This window comes from Carcharhinus amblyrhynchos, chromosome 23 (genome assembly GCF_965287045.1).
Source record: "Carcharhinus amblyrhynchos chromosome 23, sCarAmb.v2.hapA, whole genome shotgun sequence".
Taxonomy (NCBI): domain Eukaryota; kingdom Metazoa; phylum Chordata; class Chondrichthyes; order Carcharhiniformes; family Carcharhinidae; genus Carcharhinus; species Carcharhinus amblyrhynchos.
In genome coordinates, this window is record NC_137346.1 from 16,933,397 (window position 1) to 16,950,882 (window position 17,486).

Below are 17,486 nucleotides of genomic sequence, written 5' to 3' on the forward strand. Positions count from 1 at the left end.
TGAGGGGGGATCTCATAGAGATTTATACAATTCTAACAAGACTAAACAGGGTGGATGTTCTCAATGGTGGGGGAGTCCAGAACCAGGGGTCTGAGGATTCAAGGTAGACCATTTAGGACGGAGGTGAGAATACATTTCTTCACCCACAGGGTGGTGAGCCTGTGGAATTCATTATCACAGGAAGCAGTTGATGTCAAAACATTGAGAGACGGCTGGATATAGCACTTGGGGCAAATGGGACCAAAGGTTGTGGGGAAACAGCAGGATTAGCTATAGAGTTGGACAATCAGCAATGATGATGATGAATGGCGGAGCAGGCTCGAAGGGCCAAATGGCCTCCTCCTGCTCCTATCTTCTGTGTTTTGCTGTTTGAAGCAATGTGTTCTAAAGGGCAAGGATGATTTTGGTCTCTGTATTGCCTCCCCTAAAAAAAACAAGGAACAGTGATCGAGCCAAACTTTGGTGAACACTAATAAGCTGCTGCAAAATTAAAAATATCTTTGGTACACCATCCAGCGTAGTGGCTGGTTTGTCAGTTGCACTGATAACACCCACCAGTCCCTTACACTCTCAGTATCATCTGAACCTTGTGCATCACCCACATATCCTCACAAGGACATGTTGGAAAATAAAACTACATGACCAGAATTCCCCCATTCTGCCCGCCATGGGAATTGTAGGGGTGGGAGGGTGGGTGGACAATGCAAGGATTCACGGACCTCGGGTGGGATTCTCCGGGTCTGAGGTGAGCATGGCTGGAGAATCCCACCCCCATGTGTGTATTACAAGAGGAATTTCCCTTTCAGCCTTCCATAACTCTATACTGAATGTCCAATGGTATTGATGGAGGCGGACATTAATATGGCACCGGTAAGTACACAGCCAGTCCTACAGACGGAGCGATCTCCACTCTGACTGCTGAGCTATGATGCAAGCTGAGACTTTTGAGATGCACACAGTTACAACAAACAATCCATTCACAATTTATAATTTTTAAGTTTTAATTCTATCCAAAAAACCAAATTCAAATTGAATCCAATTCAGGGTCCCCACCTGAGGGACAAACAAGATGCCAGCTGACAGGAAGAGACATTGCTTGGGCTTTATCTGAGGCTTCATGTTCTTAAGTTCTTATGACCATCTTAGCCCAAAGGGCGAGATGGCTTTGAAAAGTTGCGTCAGGAGCTGCCTCAGTTTAACCTCATTAGCTACTGTATTAAGTCTTCAGAGGTAGAAGTCTCTTCCCAAAATCCCTTGATCTACAAACCCTAGAATGCTAATAGCATTCTACCTCCGGGGGGTATCAGAGGAACTGACACTCCCAGTTAAATACAAAGCAATGACTCCCTGACTGGCCCATCAATTGGATCCTTAATCAGAGAATTCGCACTCCAATAAACCAGCCTCAATGATTGAAGTCATGACAGCTACCCTGATCTCTAACTCTACCCTAGACATCAGCCTATCCCCAGTGCAATGGACTAGCCTCGTACGCTGCATGATCATGGTTTCAGCACCCTCCCCTCGCTGCCCTGCTATTTGCATTCTTTGGCTGGACAGGTGGGTAACAATTAATAAGGATGGGAGAAATCAATCTTCAGCAAGTGGTTGCAATTGGATGATTTCCAAATGTAGCTGAAATAAAAGTTAAAATAAAACCTCAGATTTAACACCATATGAAATCTATATACACAGCTTATTTAAGTTGACAGATTTGTAATGGTGCTTTCTTTAATCATTCATGGGACATGGGTGTCACTGGCTGATCAGCATTTATTGCCCATCCCTAGTTACCCTTGGAGGGCAGTTGAGAGTCAGCCACATTGCTCTGGAGTCACATGTAGGTCAGACTGGATAAGGATGACAGATTTCCTTCCCTAAAGGACATGAGTGAATCAGATGAGTTTTTCCGACAATTGTTCTATGGTCATCAGTAGATTCTTAATTCCAGATTTTGTAGAATCCTACAGTGCAGAAGGAAACCATTTGGCCCATCGAGTCTGCATTGACCACAATCTCACCCAGGCCCTATCCCCATAACCTATGCATTTACCCTAGCTAGTCCACCTGACACTAAGGGGCAACTTAGCATGGTCAAACCACCTAACCTGCACATCTTTGGACTGTGGGAGGAAACCGGAGCACTCGGAGGAAACCCATGCAGTCACGAGGAGAATGTGCAAACTCCACACACAAAGTGACACCAGCCCGGAATCGAGCCTGGGTCCCTGGCGCTGTGAGGCAGCAGTGCTAACTGTTGTGCCACTGTGCTGCCCATAAATTTATTTTATTGAATTCAAATCCCGCTATTTGCCATGGCGGGATTCGAACCCAGGTCCCCAGAATGTTAGCTGAGTTCCTCAATTAATAGTGTAGCGATAACACCACTAGGCGATATAGAGCTTGTATAAATGTTTCAATCAGAATATATTTAATTATTAAAAAATAACAATTCCTCAACCCCCTCCACTCAACCACATCGTTCCAAATATTGTATTTTCAGGGACTGTTTGTTTTGGCCAGTTCTTGACTCAAAATAAATGAGGGTGGGAAGCCAGTTGGCCACTTTCCAGCTTCCAAAAATAAAATCTTCCTTCTAAAATAACATGCATTTACTTTTAATCGATAAGTCCCTGGAATTACACTTCCTGAATTTAATAATCCCCCAGTATGTTGCCAAGCAAGTGAAGCTTTAGTGGCTAAGAGATTGCTTCGCAAGAGCAATCAATCATTTTGTGAATGTGACAAAACAAATCAGAAGGAGCGAACATATTTGGATGACACCCATGTTTGTAAGCAAATACAACCACACAAAAAAAAGTACAATACCACAGCAGAGAATATGGCCATTAAATTCACACCCACAAGATACCTCAACCACATAATTCAATCATGATACATTCACATTCCGCATGCAAGTGACAGCTTTTTTCATAAAAAGTACAAAATCCTGCTATTTACCAAAACCAGCATCACAACACCCAGGAACCAATACTGGTTCCCTCCTGTGTTCCAATATCTTCCACTCTTGGTTCCTTTCCTCCACTTCTTTCGCTGTGTGGTTTAATACGTTGCCACTGGCAGGTTTTAGCTCTGTGGTCGACACTGTCCTTTTCTGTCATACAAAAATCACAGTGCGCACTTACAAAGTTTTAACACGGGAAAAGGGGTTTGTTAAACAGATCTAAAAGGGCGAGAGGTTCCTCTGCTTCCAGGCGCATGCATTTGTGCCATTCCCGACAAGGAGGGTTCCACAGAGCTCTTCCACTTTCAGGTACCTCATCGGACTTGGCTTTGAGTAGCTTTGAAATCTGTCATAAGACTGAAAGGAATGTTGTTTCCTGCATTCGTTGCAAGTGATTGACATGAAGCTAAATTGAAATTGGCTGGGTAGCCCCTAACACAGATGAAGACCCTCTTGTCCTGAAGTTGATAAACTGCATTTTCCACAAAGAGACAGACTTCATCTAGTTATATCCCACAAGAACTAATCCAAAACCCTCTTGCTTGAGTGGCATGTTTTCTACGCAGTAACTGAAAGAAATATGAAAATGACATTAGAAATGACTGAACAAAACAGTTCAAATTCATTGATTCACATTTGTTTCTAACTTTCTTTCTATGCCTTTAAGAAATGTATTTGTCCTGTTCCTTCTGCAGGATCTGTTTTAGCAGTTTTTTTTATTATGGGGTGGCACAGTAGCACAGTGGTTAGCACTGCTGCTTCACAGCTCCAGGGTCCTGGGTTCAATTCCTGGCTCGGGTCACTGCCTGTGTGGAGTTTGCATGTTCTCCTCGTGTCTGTGTGGGTTTCCTCCGGGTACTCCGGTTTCCTCCCACAGTCCAAAGATGTGCAGGTTAGGTTGATTGGCCATGCTAAGAAATCGCCCCTTAGTGTCCAGGGATGTGTAGGTTAGAGGGATTAGTGGGTATATTACGTTGGGATAGGGCCTGGGTGGGATTGTGTTTGGTGCAGACTCGAAGGGCCTCTTTCTGCACTGTAGGGTTCTATGATTCTAATTAGTGCCACTGGGTCTATAACCGGCATCCCTATATTGGTCCTGCAGCAGCATAATTGTTCTAAGTTGCTCGAAAGTTTGCTTTAATCTGAACTAATGCTGATTTTCGTGATTTCCCCTGGGGTTTTGCAGAGTAGGACTTGATTAGTTTGATTTATAAGTAAGGTTGTATGACTGGGTGGAGCTAGACTTACACAGAAAATTCAAGTCAGATGCGGCATGAAGTTGTTAGAGAGCAGTGCCCCTCTTTCACCGTCTGAAGTTGGAGACTGGAATCTGCCAGAAAATAAGTTCCTTCCTCTGAGATTCTGCTTTATGAGAGTCAGAAGACCAATGTCTGTCTAGACCTTAGTCCGGACGTGCTAAAAGTAAGACATCCAGCATTTACATCAGCTTTTTTTTGATGCTAACTGGTTCTGAAGAAAGGATTTGTGTCTATGGGGAATATTGCTAAATTGGAACAACAGATGGAAAGCTATTAAAAATTATACTTTGTTGTGCTTAAGTATTTTAACTGGTAAAAGTTATGCTAATTATTTTTGTTATGTTCTAACTGTGTTCTGAAATGAAGCTTGTTTTGAAATAAGCTTCCTAGTGGGTCAACTGAATAATACCTGGAACGGAATATGCTCACCCTAATGCCAAAATCTAAAGTAAAAGTTGCAGTCTAGGCTAACTTCATAATATACTTTGGAGCGGCATGGTGACAGAGTGCTTAGCACTGTTACCTCACAGCGCCAGGGACTGGGTGTGATTCCCGGCTTGGGTGACTGTGGGCAGGTTCCACATCTTCCCCCGTCTGCATGGGTTTGCTCCAGTTTCCTCTCTGAGTCCAAAGATGTGCAGGTTAGGTTGATTGGCCATGCTAAATTGACCCTAGTTTTGGAGGGTTAGCAGGGTAAATATGTAGGGTTAGGGGGATAGGGTGGGATTGTTGTTAATGCAGGCTGAATGGCCTCCATTCAGGCTGTTAAAAGCACAATATGAGGTTTCATCACATGAAACCTTCATTAATACCACTTGGTTCCTCATGGATCGTGTGGTTGGCAACCGAATGTACGGCTATTGGGAGCGTCTAGATTTTTAGTAAGTATTCAGGCGCCAGTTTCTATGTATCCCAGCTGTTTTTAATTTGGATTGTAGGCAGCAGCATGAATGCATAAGGCTCAGCACAAGGGAAGGCCCTTTCAAGGCATAGACATACCAAAGAACCATAGTGCACTGCGCGACATGATCACGTGACAAAATGGGCTCAAGCAATTGCTCCATGTGTCTTGGTGTTAAAAGGGAACGGTCCACATGTGGATAAGGAATGTTGTGACACAGAGCTGTCCTGTCACCACCAACAATGTTACCCATTGGTGGCTGCATGAAGACCCAGTTAGACATGGGTCCTCTGGCCCCCAATTTAGTCTCCAAGGAAACCCATTTAGTCAGACACCAACAGTTCCATTGAAAACAGGTCAACATAAAACTGATATTTCAATTTATTCAACACTAAACATGATTATTGTTTATTTCCTCAATTGCAGGCTCAATCTCAAGCCTATTCCGCCATTCAACAAGATCATGGCTGATCTGACCGTAACCTTAATCTGACAATCTCACTTGTTTCTGCCTGGTCTTAAACCTGGGACCTTTCGCATATTAGGCAAACGCGCTAACCATCACACTACAGAAATACTCCTTAAACCCCACAAAATCAGTCCTGCCATCTAACATGATTCTGGAAAAACTAGTTAGAGATATATAATATATACGACAGGCGAAATCACAGTTAGGAAAATTAAGAACATGTTTATGTCAAACCGCAAACACCAAGAATCTTTTGCACATACTGTCAAGTTAGGTAGGAGGTGTTTGGATCTATTTTTGTAACGCCAGGTTTGGTGTGCATACTGTAGCACAAGCTATTGAATCGACAATGCTTCAAATCTAATTAAGAAATTTCCCAGAGTGCAAAATGTTTTATTCGAGTTAATGGGAGAAACTGTACCAAAAATGCACAGTGGTTCCCTGTTAAATGCTACGATGAAAATCACCATGCCTCCTCCATGAGATATTGCACTCTTCATCTGGTGTGCAAGCAATTTCATGGAGTCTTGCCACATTGCCTCTCTGGGATAAAAATGAGCTGAGGTTATTTATTTCACAAGTCTGTTTCTGGCGAGATGCCACTGCTCTGGGCCCGAGGTCAGCATCCATCCCATTTCTGTCCGCTGATCTTAATGTGGTAATGTGAATGTAACATTTAGTGTCGACTGGATGTACCAGCCGTGCAGTTTGGACTCTCCATGACAACACACGCCAGCTTTTGGATAGAACACTTTCAGACAAACTTATTCAATTGTCATAAACACCACCTACTCTTACCATCGTGGTCTCTGTTCTGCTCCCTCCCACAACTACCTGGAGATGTCCTCTTACCAAAAACTTCCCTAACGTGGGGCATGTCCAACATTTTCCTGGTACAGCACTTACCATTAAAGTCTCAACCCTAGAACTGTTCAAGTTCAAAATCAGAATGGCCTTGGTCCACAAATCTTTTACAACCTCAAAGTAATGGCAATAAAAAAAAAATAAAAAATAAATTTTTCTGCACTAAAATGATAAGTGCATATGAATTAGGAATGGAAGTAGGCCACCCAGCCTCTCGAGCCGGTTCTGCCATTCAACAAGATCATGGTTGATCTGACTGTAACCTTAATCAGACATTCCTGTTTATCCCCAATAACCTATCATCCCCTTGTTAAGCAAGAATCTATCTAGCTCCACTTTAAAAATATCCAAAGACTCTGCTTCCACTGCCTTTCACTTGAAGTTAAGTGTTGCAGCTATTGTGGATTTATGGTGAGTATTAGTATCTAAAGAATTAAATAGGTTAGGTTAGGTTGATTGGCCGTGCTAAGTCGACCCTAGTGTCAGGGGGATTAGCAGGGTGAATGAGGATTACAGGAATAGGGCCTGGGTGGGATTGTGGTCAGTACAGACTTGATAAACTGAATGGCCTCCTTCTGTACTGTCGGGATTCTACGATTCTATAAGAGGAAGCTTTGGTTAAATGAAATCCGAGTCGACTCTGTCACACAAAGGGGAAAATATCTGGTTTAAAGTTTTCCAGATGGATAACAGAGAAATGGAGGAGCCTGTACAGATGGGGATGACGCCTTGGCTGCGAAGCATTGTGCATGAGGTGGGGTGACATCATTTAACCTAACAACATTAGTCATCGCACACTTACATCTACTTTCCAGAGAAGCAGGTTCTCAATGCCCGAGGGAGAGACAGAACTGGCAGTGATGTCGCTGAGCCTGAGAGGAGGAGCTTCTACTGCTGTCTTCAGGCTAATTGGCTGAGGCGAGATTGGAGGAAGGTGTAGGGCTGGTGAGAGAGCAAATGGCTGAAGTCGGGCGAAAGGACAGGTGGGAGGTGGATTGATGCTTGGCACAGTTCAATGGATTCCTGTGCCAGTGCTAAAAGCCAGGGGAGCTTCCAAGTGGCAAGGTTCTGATATTGCTGCAAGTGTGTAGACTGTCACAGCTCATACTGCACATGGTTCTTAGTGGTGCTGAGTATTGTAACCTTGCACAGCTGTTGGGAGATTTGGAAGGCCAATAAACGTCCTTCCTTCTGTCTCTTCCGCTCAGCTGAAGACTCTTCCACAGGATCCTCAAGATCCCGACGCCAACCCATCACCCACCCCCCACAGAACCCCCAAGGATGAGGACAAACCTCAAAGGAACATGATCATATCCGCTCTGTCCCAAACACCAGCACCCATTCTGGCTGTGATTAACACGTCAAGAGAGAGGGCAGACACAATCCGGTGAGGGCACTCGTACAGCTGCTGAAGAGTGTGCCAGGGTAGCCCTCGGGCAGCCAGAGGAGTGGCTGAGGCTGGGTCCGAGTTGGACGATGAGTCTCTGGAGTTGTCCACGAGGCAGCAGATGCTGGTGTGGAGATTTGGTGGGTATACCGGAGAGGTTGTGAGCTCTGGCCCAAACTGCAGAGGTGTCCATCTAGGCCACCTGCACTGCAATCACCCACTTCAGAGCAACGAGCCTCCTCCATGGACAGACTGGCAACTGTCCTGAAGGGGCAAAACCCAGCAGACTGGCAGAAGCAATTGTGGGGATGTGCTGTGACCTGCCCACCATCGCCAAGCTCAGGGGCCCAGAGTCAAACGATAGTGGGAGCTGAGAGTTTGGTGACTGAGCCAGCCTGTGGAACTTCATGGGAAAGGAGGGAGGATAGAATGATGCTGGGTACTCCTGATGGAGGCAGCCTCTCTTCCGTCTATCCTCCTCGTGCAATGCCACGGTGACAGAGGCTCCTCTTGGCAGTCAACAGGAGCCTTCCACCGTGGCAGGACCCTGGGAAGGCTCAGCTACAGAGAGGATGCCCACCAGTCATTCAGGCCAAAGGATGTAGCAGCAAACAAGTGGGGAACACTGCATCAGAGCACGAGAAAGACTTCTAAATAAACTCCACAATAAAAAAGAACAAAAACAGCCTGGGAAACAGGCCCTTCGGCCCAACGAGCCCGCGCCGCCATTTTAACATTACCCCCCCCTCCACCCATGACCCTTATCTATTGTTTTATGGCAATCCACATTGAGGGAAACTAATTTATGGACAATATATTACCTCCAATCAGCCTAATAGCACATCTTTGGGGTGTGGGAGGAAACTGGAGCACCCGGAGAAAACCCACGCAAGCACGGGGAGAATGCGCAAACTCCCACAGACACTGGCCCAAATCCATGTGTCTGCACAGCAAACAGTGATAGTCACTGAGCTGTCATGTTGCCCAGCATCTGGTCCAGTTTAAGCGCACACTAACGACATGAAGCACTAGGCTACTCTTGAACATCCAAGAGCAGCCCCAGTACAACCCATCGCGTGTATGTCCCTCGTTGGACAACAAGGCGGACCAACTTAACCTATGAATAATCACCATGTGCGTTATAGGATCTCTACAGTGCAGAAGGAGGCCCAATGAGCCTGCACCAACAACAATCCCATCCAGGCCCTATCTCTGTAACCCTACATAGTCCCACTGACACAAAGGGACAATTTAGCATGGCCAATCCACCTAACCTGCACATCTTTGGAGCGTGGGAGGAAACCGGAGCACCCGGATGGAACTCATGTAGGCAAAGGGAGAACATATAGACTCAGCACAGACAGTGACCCGAAGCTGGAATTGAACCCGGGTCAGATGGATGTGTTTAGTCTGGTTGTTAATGAAATGTATCATCGTTCGTTCTATGTGGAGAAACCCTGGCTTCACTGCCCCTAACTGAGAGGTTATTAATATGTCATTGCTGGTGAGCTTCTTCTGGGATAGAAACAGGAGTTTCGATAATTGGAGGTGAGGCAGGATGTGTTGAATGTTTGGGACTGGGCATCCTCAGTGTGTGCTGGCAGGACGGTAACAGGAATCTCAGGATAATGTTTGGACAAATATTGCACAACATCCGAGGCTGGAACTTTGTAATCTATTGGAACCGCTGCCCTGTCTGGGCATCACAGTACCCGAATATCCATGTAGTCACGTCCAGGGCCTTTTATCTGTAGGTGAGAGTGTTCCCTCACTCCCATCCTCAGATAAATGACTATTATTTGTCCCCTCTTTCTCAAGGTGTCTGAAAGGCGAAGTAATGGAGGGTAAAATGTGATACAAATATGAGGGACAGACATAATGGAACCCCTCCAGACCCTTCAAGGCATCTGAACCTCATTTTCAGAAGCTAAACTGTCCGCTCTATGTAGGCCCTGGTCTTTCCATGACTGTTATTGTAGCACCTCTCCACATCCTGTACAGGGAGCCTCACTGGAGTCATGAGTCAATGGGTAACACTTGTCATCCAGAAGCCAAACACCCAGAGCAACAGGACTACTGAACAGACCTGGTAGCTGTTACAGAGAATGTAAAAGGCAAGCCTGCTGCCCGGGTACCTTGCGCATGTCTGTCAATGATGGTCAGAGACCCTGGAAGTTTAACGAGTCAAATCTCTCCCTGTTAATAAAGGTGCAGTGCTGGCCAGCTAAAACCAGCGAATGATTCCCTGGACCCTGGGGAAACGTGCAATAGCCACAAAAGCCTCAGGTTCTTCCGAGTTCACTCTGGCTGTCCACAGTGAAAGAAATGTGTATTCCTACCCTCCTGAACAGAGCATCAGTGAACAGCTTGATGCAGTGGTGTGCAGCAGACTGCGTAATATCACCGAGGTCTCCACAAACTGCCCAAATAGATCATGTTGCAAAGAAGTTCAGCACAACAGAGGCCATTGCAACCACAAGCATTGGGTAGTCCCCAAAGCCTAAGCCTAATGGGATCTCTCCTGCTCGCACGTCACTAAGAGCTGTGACTGTGGCTCCTGAGAGCCTCCTCTGGCATTGTGACTCGAGCATCTGAAGACAGCTCGGTCTCCGCCTCAAGGATCTGCATAGGTTCTGCTGGACTCCCACTGAGGATTCATGATGGTTTTTATTTGATTTGATTTGATTTATTATTGTCACATGTATTAGAATACAGTGAAAAATGTTGTTTCTTGCGCACTATACAGACAAAGCATACCGTACATAGAGAAGGAAAAAGTGCAGAATGTAGTGTCATAGCTAGGATGTAGAGAAAGATGAACTTAATGTGAGGTAGATCCATTCAAAAGTCTGATGGCAGCAGGGAAGAAGCTGTTCTTAAGTCAGTTGGTATGTGACCTCAAACTTTTGTAGCTTTTTCCCAGCGGAAGAAGGTGAAAGAGAGAATGTCCGGGGCATGTGGGATCCTCAATTAAGCTGGATGCTTTGCTGAGGCAGCATAGACAGAGTCAATGGATGGGAGGCTGGTTTGCGTGATGGATTGGGCTACATTCATGACCTTTTGTAGTTTTTTTGCAGTCTTGGGCAGAGCAGGAGCCACACCAAGCTGTGATACAACCAGAAAGAATGCTTTCTATGGTGCACCTGTAAAAGTTGGTGAAAGTCGTCGCTAACATGCCAAATTTCCTTAGTCTTCTGAGAAAGTAGAGACATTGGTGGGTTTTCTTAACTACAGTGTCCACATAGAGGGACCAAGACAGGTTGTAAACCCCAGAATATCGTGGATCTTTTGCTGTGCCTTTCTTCCTCTCACTTGCCTCCTCACGGGAGTTTGTGTCTCCAAAAGTGATAGCTATTCCCACAATTGGCCTAGTTCAAAGGCCAAGGTTATGATGAGAATCTGAAAGGACCTCTTGCTGCAGGAGGAACAAGGCCTCTGAATAAGAGAAGTCCGAATTGGCAACTCTGCTTCTTGTCTGAGGCACATCCAGCGATTACAGCAGCCTGAACTATTAGGCCTCAGTTGGAGACTGTAAATACATCTGAACAAGCTGCCTGATTAAAAAAAAAACACCTGGTGTGAAACACATTCTGCAAATGACTTATTGCTCACACCATGAATTTACTGTAGTCAATTGGGAGATCAATCAGCTTAACTGCACTGTTTAATAACATTTGGATAATCATAGAATCCCTTCAGTACAGAATGAGGCCCTTCAGCCCATCGAACCTGCCCCGACAACAATCCTACCCAGGCCCTGTCCCCGTAACCCCAAGTATTTACCTTGCTAATCCCCCTGAAACTGAGGGGAAATATAGCACAGCCAATCCACCTAACCCCAATCTTTGGAGTGTAGGAGGAAACCACAGCACCCAGGGGAAACCCATGCAGACATGGGGAGAATGTGCGGGACTCCACACAGACAGTGATCCGAGGCTAAGATCAAACCTGAGTCCCTGGAGCTGTGAGACAGCAGTGCTAACCACCATGCTGCCCATAAATAGTGCGGATGGACTCCTAATTTCCAGCCCTGAACCCTCCAGCGTATTATTTGGATTGAGCACGATGACATGGGGAATGTGACCTGACGTCAGTGCAGCATTGGTGTGGGCGCATAGCCCTTCCATTTCTATCATGTTTCACTCAGCTTGCTGTTTCCAGTGATTGAAGGAACGGATTGAAGGTGTTTGTCAAAAGAACCAGAGGTGAAATGAGGGAAAGCTTTCTAACACAAAGAGCAGGTGGTTTCGGAACATCCTGTCTTTGGGGTGGTGGATGCAGATTCAATCGTAAACTTCAAAAGGGAGTTGGATAAGCGCTTGAAGTGGAAAAGAATTCCAGGGATACAGGGAAAGACTGCTGTTCAGATTGCCTTTAAGGGGAGCCAGAGCAGACTCAAAGGGCCGAATGGCCTCCTTCATGGGGTAATATTTGATGATTCTAAGAGAAAAACGGCAAAACTACACACACACACACACACACACACAATATATATGTATATACACATATACACCATTGTTTAAAAATCTCCAAAGCAATTAAAAGGCAGCATGGCAGCACAGTGGTTAGCACTGCTGCCTCACAGTGCCATGGACCTGGGTTCAATTCCCGGCTTAGGTCACTGTCTGTGTGGAGTTTGCACATTCTCCCCATGTCTGTGTGGGTTTCTTCCGGGTGCTCTGGTTTCCTCCCACAGTCTGAAAGGCGTGTTGGTTGGGTGCATTGACCCAAACAGGCACCAGAGTGTGGCGACTAGGGGAATTTCACAGTAACTTCATTGCAGTGTTAATGTAAGCCTTGCTTGTGACTAATAAATATAAACTTTAAGTGGCATGAATTAAACCCATAAATGTTGACTTTACATTTATGAAAATAGTTCATGACTCACGACCAAGATATATCCCGGTGAGGAAGTAGGAATCTAGGAAGGGGATAAATCAATCATAGTTAACCAAATAAATTAAGGATATTGGACTGAAAAAAAAAGATTTGTGGTAAGCCAGAGGATTGGGAAAGTTTTAAAAACCAACCAAAAATAAAGATGGAGGGGATAAACTATGAGGTAAATTGGCAAATAATATAAAAATGGATGGCAAGAGCTTCTTTAAATATATAAAAAGGAAAAGAGAGGCCAAAGTGAATGAAACAAGGGGAATAATGGGGAATCAGGAAATGGCAGAGGAGTTAAACAAATACTTTGGATGGGATTTTCCAACTGCGCTTCCCCCAAATCTGAAAATTCCACCTGAGATCAACCCCGCTCCCACCCCTCATCCAGTATGATCTCCCCCCTCCCTCTCACCACCACCCGCTCCACCCCTCCCCCCCCCCAACCCCCCTCGTGTCAGTTTTCACAGTGGAAGCATTCTAGAAGTACTAAACAATAAAGGAGCAGAAGACAGGGAGAAGAAATAAATGCAATAACTATTACCAGAGGGAAAAAGCATGAGAGAAACTAATGGAGCTAAAGGCTGATAGTACCCTGGTCCTGATGGGTTGCATCCCAGGATATTAATGGAAGTAGCTACAGAGATAGTGGACATACTGGTAATAATAAGGCAAGAATCCTTAAATTCTGAGAAAGTCCCAGAGAATTGGAAATCTGCCAATCTACACTTTTATTCAAAAAGGGAGGGAGATAAAAAGCAGGTAACTATAGGCCAGTTAGCTTAACTTCTGTCACTGGGAAAATCTTAGAGTTCATTATAAAGGATGTATTGGGGAGTATTTAGAAATACATAATCTCATCAAGTAGAGTCAGCATAGCTTCATGAAGGGGAAATCATGCCTGACAAATTCATTCACATTATTTGAGATAGTAATGAGTACAATAGGGAACCAGTAGATGTAATATATTTGGATTTCCAAAAAGAATTCAATAAGGTACCAGACAAAAGGATTCATAATAAGGTTAGAGCCCACAGTGTTTGGCAAAGTATATTAGTGTGAACACAGAATTGGCTAACTGAAAGAAGACAAAGAGTTAGGATAGGAGGAGCATTTTCAGGATGGTAACCTGTTACTAGTAGAGTTCCACAGGGATCAGCGCTGGAGCCCCAATTATTTACAATATATATTAATGAATTGAACAAGGAAATGAATGTACTATTGCCAAGTTTGTGGATGACACAAAACTAGATGGGAAGACAAGTGATGAGGATGAACAAGGAGTCTATAGTTAAGGAGTCAAGAGGGATATAGATTGATTAACTAAGTGGGCAAAAACTTGACAGACGGAATATAATGTAGAACAATGTGAAGTTGTGCACTGTGATAGGAAGAATAAAGAGCTGAACATTGCTTAAATGGAGAAAGACTGCAGAAAGTGGTAACACAGAGGGATTTGGAATAAATCACAAAAAGCTAGCATGCAAGGTAACTGGCAAAGCAAATGGAATGTTGGCCTTTATTTCAAAGGGAATGGACATTAAAAATAGGGAAGTGTTGCTAAAACTATACAGGGCACTAGTGAGACTGCACCTGGAATATTGTGAACAGGTTTGGTCCTCTTATCTAAGGAAGGATACACTAGCATTGGAGGCAGTTTGCAGAAGGTTCACTCAGCTGATCCTGAGTGTGGAGGAATTATCTTCTGAGCAGAGATTGAGCAGTTTGGGCCTGTACTCATTGGAATTTAGAAGATTGAGAGGTGACTTTATTAAGACATGTGGGATTCTCAGGGGGGTTTGACAGGATAGGTGCTGAGAGGCTGTTTCCCCTTGTGGGAGAATCTAGGACCAGAGGACATAATCTCAGAGTAAGGGGGTCACCCATTTAAGACAGAGATGAGGGGGAATTTCTTCTCTTGGAGAGTGGTGAATCTGTGGAATTCTTTACTGCAGAGCACTATAGAGGCTGGATTGTTACGTATGTTCAGGGCTGAGGTAGACAGATTTGTAATTAGTAAGCGAATCAAGGGTTATGGGGATAGGATGGGAAAGTGGAGTTGAGGATTACTCAGATCAGTCATGATCCCATTGAATGGTGGGGTAGACTCGATGGGCCGAATGGCCTACTTCTGCTCCTAAGTCTTATGGTCTTCAGTGCCAAAGAGGTTGTTCGGCAGTAACGAAGACTTATTTGTCACGTGGTTAAAAAGGGATACCGAAATGGACAAGCCCTATTTTTCTGTGGTGAGTTTATTTCTTACCTACACTGCAAATGGAGCTGGGGGGAGGGGTGGGGGTGCGGAGGTGGGTGATGGGCATGATTTTCCCAGCTCGCTGTGCTGCTTTATCACAGGAGGCCATTAAGTGGGCTCTCCGCTAGGTGTCATGGCCTCCGTGAGTCTTTGGCAGCCTGATTTCCAGCACAGTCAGCTCCGTGCCAATTTTTGGTGCAGAGATGTATAAATTATACAAAGCAGCATTTTCATTTACTTACCATATAATTAGCAGGCCCGGGACTGAAGTCTCCAGGTCCGCCAGAGCACTTTGGTAGAAGTGGTCAGAATTCAGTCACGTTTATGGCAGTTATGGAAGAGGACAAGGACATGACAGGAATAAAAGCTTCCAACTGGGAGAAGAGCTAATTTTAGCTGAAACGTGAGTTAGCTAAAGTGGGGCGGAACCGGCTATTCTGAGGTCATTAGGATGGCATGATGGCACAATGGTTAGCATTGCTGCTTCACAGCACCATGGACCTGTGTTCAATTTTGGCCTTGGATGGCTATTTGTGTGGAGTTTCACATTCCCTCCATGTCTGTGCAGGTTTCCTCTGGCTGCTCCAGTTTCCTCCCATGCTCCAAAGGGTGGATTGGCCATGCTAAAAATTGCCCCTTAGTGTCAGGGGGATTGGCAGGGTAAATACATGGGGTTCTGGGAATAGGGTCTGGGTGGTATTGATGGGCCAAATTCTGTGAAGTGGAGGCATTCAAGGAAGAGATATTGACAGTTCAGAGCAAGTGTTCTCCCTTAAAGAAAAAGGGAGGTACTCACAAATCCAGAGTCCCTTGGGTGTCCAGGGACCTGAAGGAGAGAATTAAGAAAGAAAGGGATACTTATAACAGATACCAAGGGGTCAACTGTAGAAAATGCAGAGAAAGTGCATGCGTGAAATTAAAAAAACTGGGAAAGGGAAGAGAACGAAAAATATATTGGTGAGTGAAATCAAGAGACATTCGAGCATTTTATTTATAAACACATAAACAGCAAGAGGAAATTTAAAGAAAGGTAAAAGCAAAATCCTGCAGATGCTGGAAATCTGAAATAAAAACAGAAAATGCTGGAGAAACTCAGCAGGTTTAGCAGCCACCTTCAGGGATCTGTGGCTATACACTCCAATGTCCCTCTGTTCCTCTACATTTCTCAATATCCTACCATTTGTTATGTGCTTCCTTGCTTTGTTAGCCTTCCCTAAATGTGTTAACTTGATCATCACTGGATTGAACTTAATTTGCAACTGTTCTGTACAACCAGCTAGTCCATTGATATATTCCTGCAGTCTACTGCTTTCTTTGTCATTATCAACTACAAGACCAATGTTGGCGTTGTCTGCAAACTTCTTCATCACAGCACCTACATTCAAGTCCAAATCATTTATATATACCACAAAAAGCAAGGGATCTAGTACTTAGCCCTCTGGAACCCCACTGGAAACAGCCTGGCATTTAGATCTGGCAACATCTGTGGAGAGGGAAAGAGTTTTGCATCCAATATGGCTCAGCTTCAGAAATGGAGAAAGGTAGAAATGTGATGGTTTATGCCGATGAAAAAAGAGGGAAGAGGGATGGGTTCTGAGTTTTATCAGAATTTTCTGTTTTTTTATGCCCAAAGAAAGAGTCAAACACATTAAGAATCATAAGGATAACCTGTGTATGGTTCTCAATGAATGAAAGTTACCAAAGTTCCAGAAGACCATCGGCTACTCTCCCCCTTTTTGAGAGAGAGAGCTGACTGGTGGTAATTTAACCTGAGGGTCACCACACCTCAGGTGAGGGGCAAGCTTGAGAAGGCTTGCCTGAGCCAGTATGGGAATCGAACCCACGCTGCTGACTTCATTCTGCATCACTAACCAGCTGGCCAGCCAACTGAGATAAACTGATCCCCATCTCAATGAGTACATAGAATCATAGAATATTCACAGTGCAGAAGGAGGTCTGCATCTGGCCTGCACCGACTCCCCTACAGAGCATCCCACCCACGCTCTATCCCTGTAACTCCACACACATTTACCCTGCTATTCCCCCTAACCTACACATGTTGGGACAGTAAGGGGCAGCTTAGCATAACCAATTCACCTAATCTGCATAGTTTTGGACCATGGGAGGAAACCAGAGCACACCGAGGAAACCCATGCAGACATGGGGAGAACGTGCAGACTCCACACAGATAGTGATCCAAGGCCAGAACTGAACCCGGGTCCCTGGTGCTGTGATGTGCCATCCTTTGCACAGCAGGTCAAAAGAGGAATAATTCATAAACATTGCAATCAGGGGTTAGGAGCTTGAAATATCAGATGAACCTAATATAGTGGGGGAATAAGTGTCAAAGGAGTATAACATCTTTGAAATTGGATAAATTGCTAGACCCAAATGTAATGTATCCTAGGCTATTGCCTGAAGCAAGAGAAGAAATAGGGGAGCCTCTGATCATCATCTTTCAACCCTCTCTGGCTACAGGTACAATGAGAAGTCTCACAAC

General features: G+C 44.8%; 1 protein-coding gene across 1 annotated transcript in view; it reads right to left on the reverse strand.

The window, feature by feature from the left end:
* Positions 1-697: 697 nt before the first annotated feature.
* trarg1a (trafficking regulator of GLUT4 (SLC2A4) 1a) overlaps positions 698-17,486 on the reverse strand; it is a 36,794-nt gene continuing 20,005 nt past the window's right edge. The window contains exon 3 of the mRNA XM_080210550.1: positions 698-3,534. Coding sequence (XP_080066676.1) covers positions 3,524-3,534 — 11 coding nt within the window. The 3' untranslated portion in view covers positions 698-3,523. The remainder of the gene's footprint in view (positions 3,535-17,486) is intronic.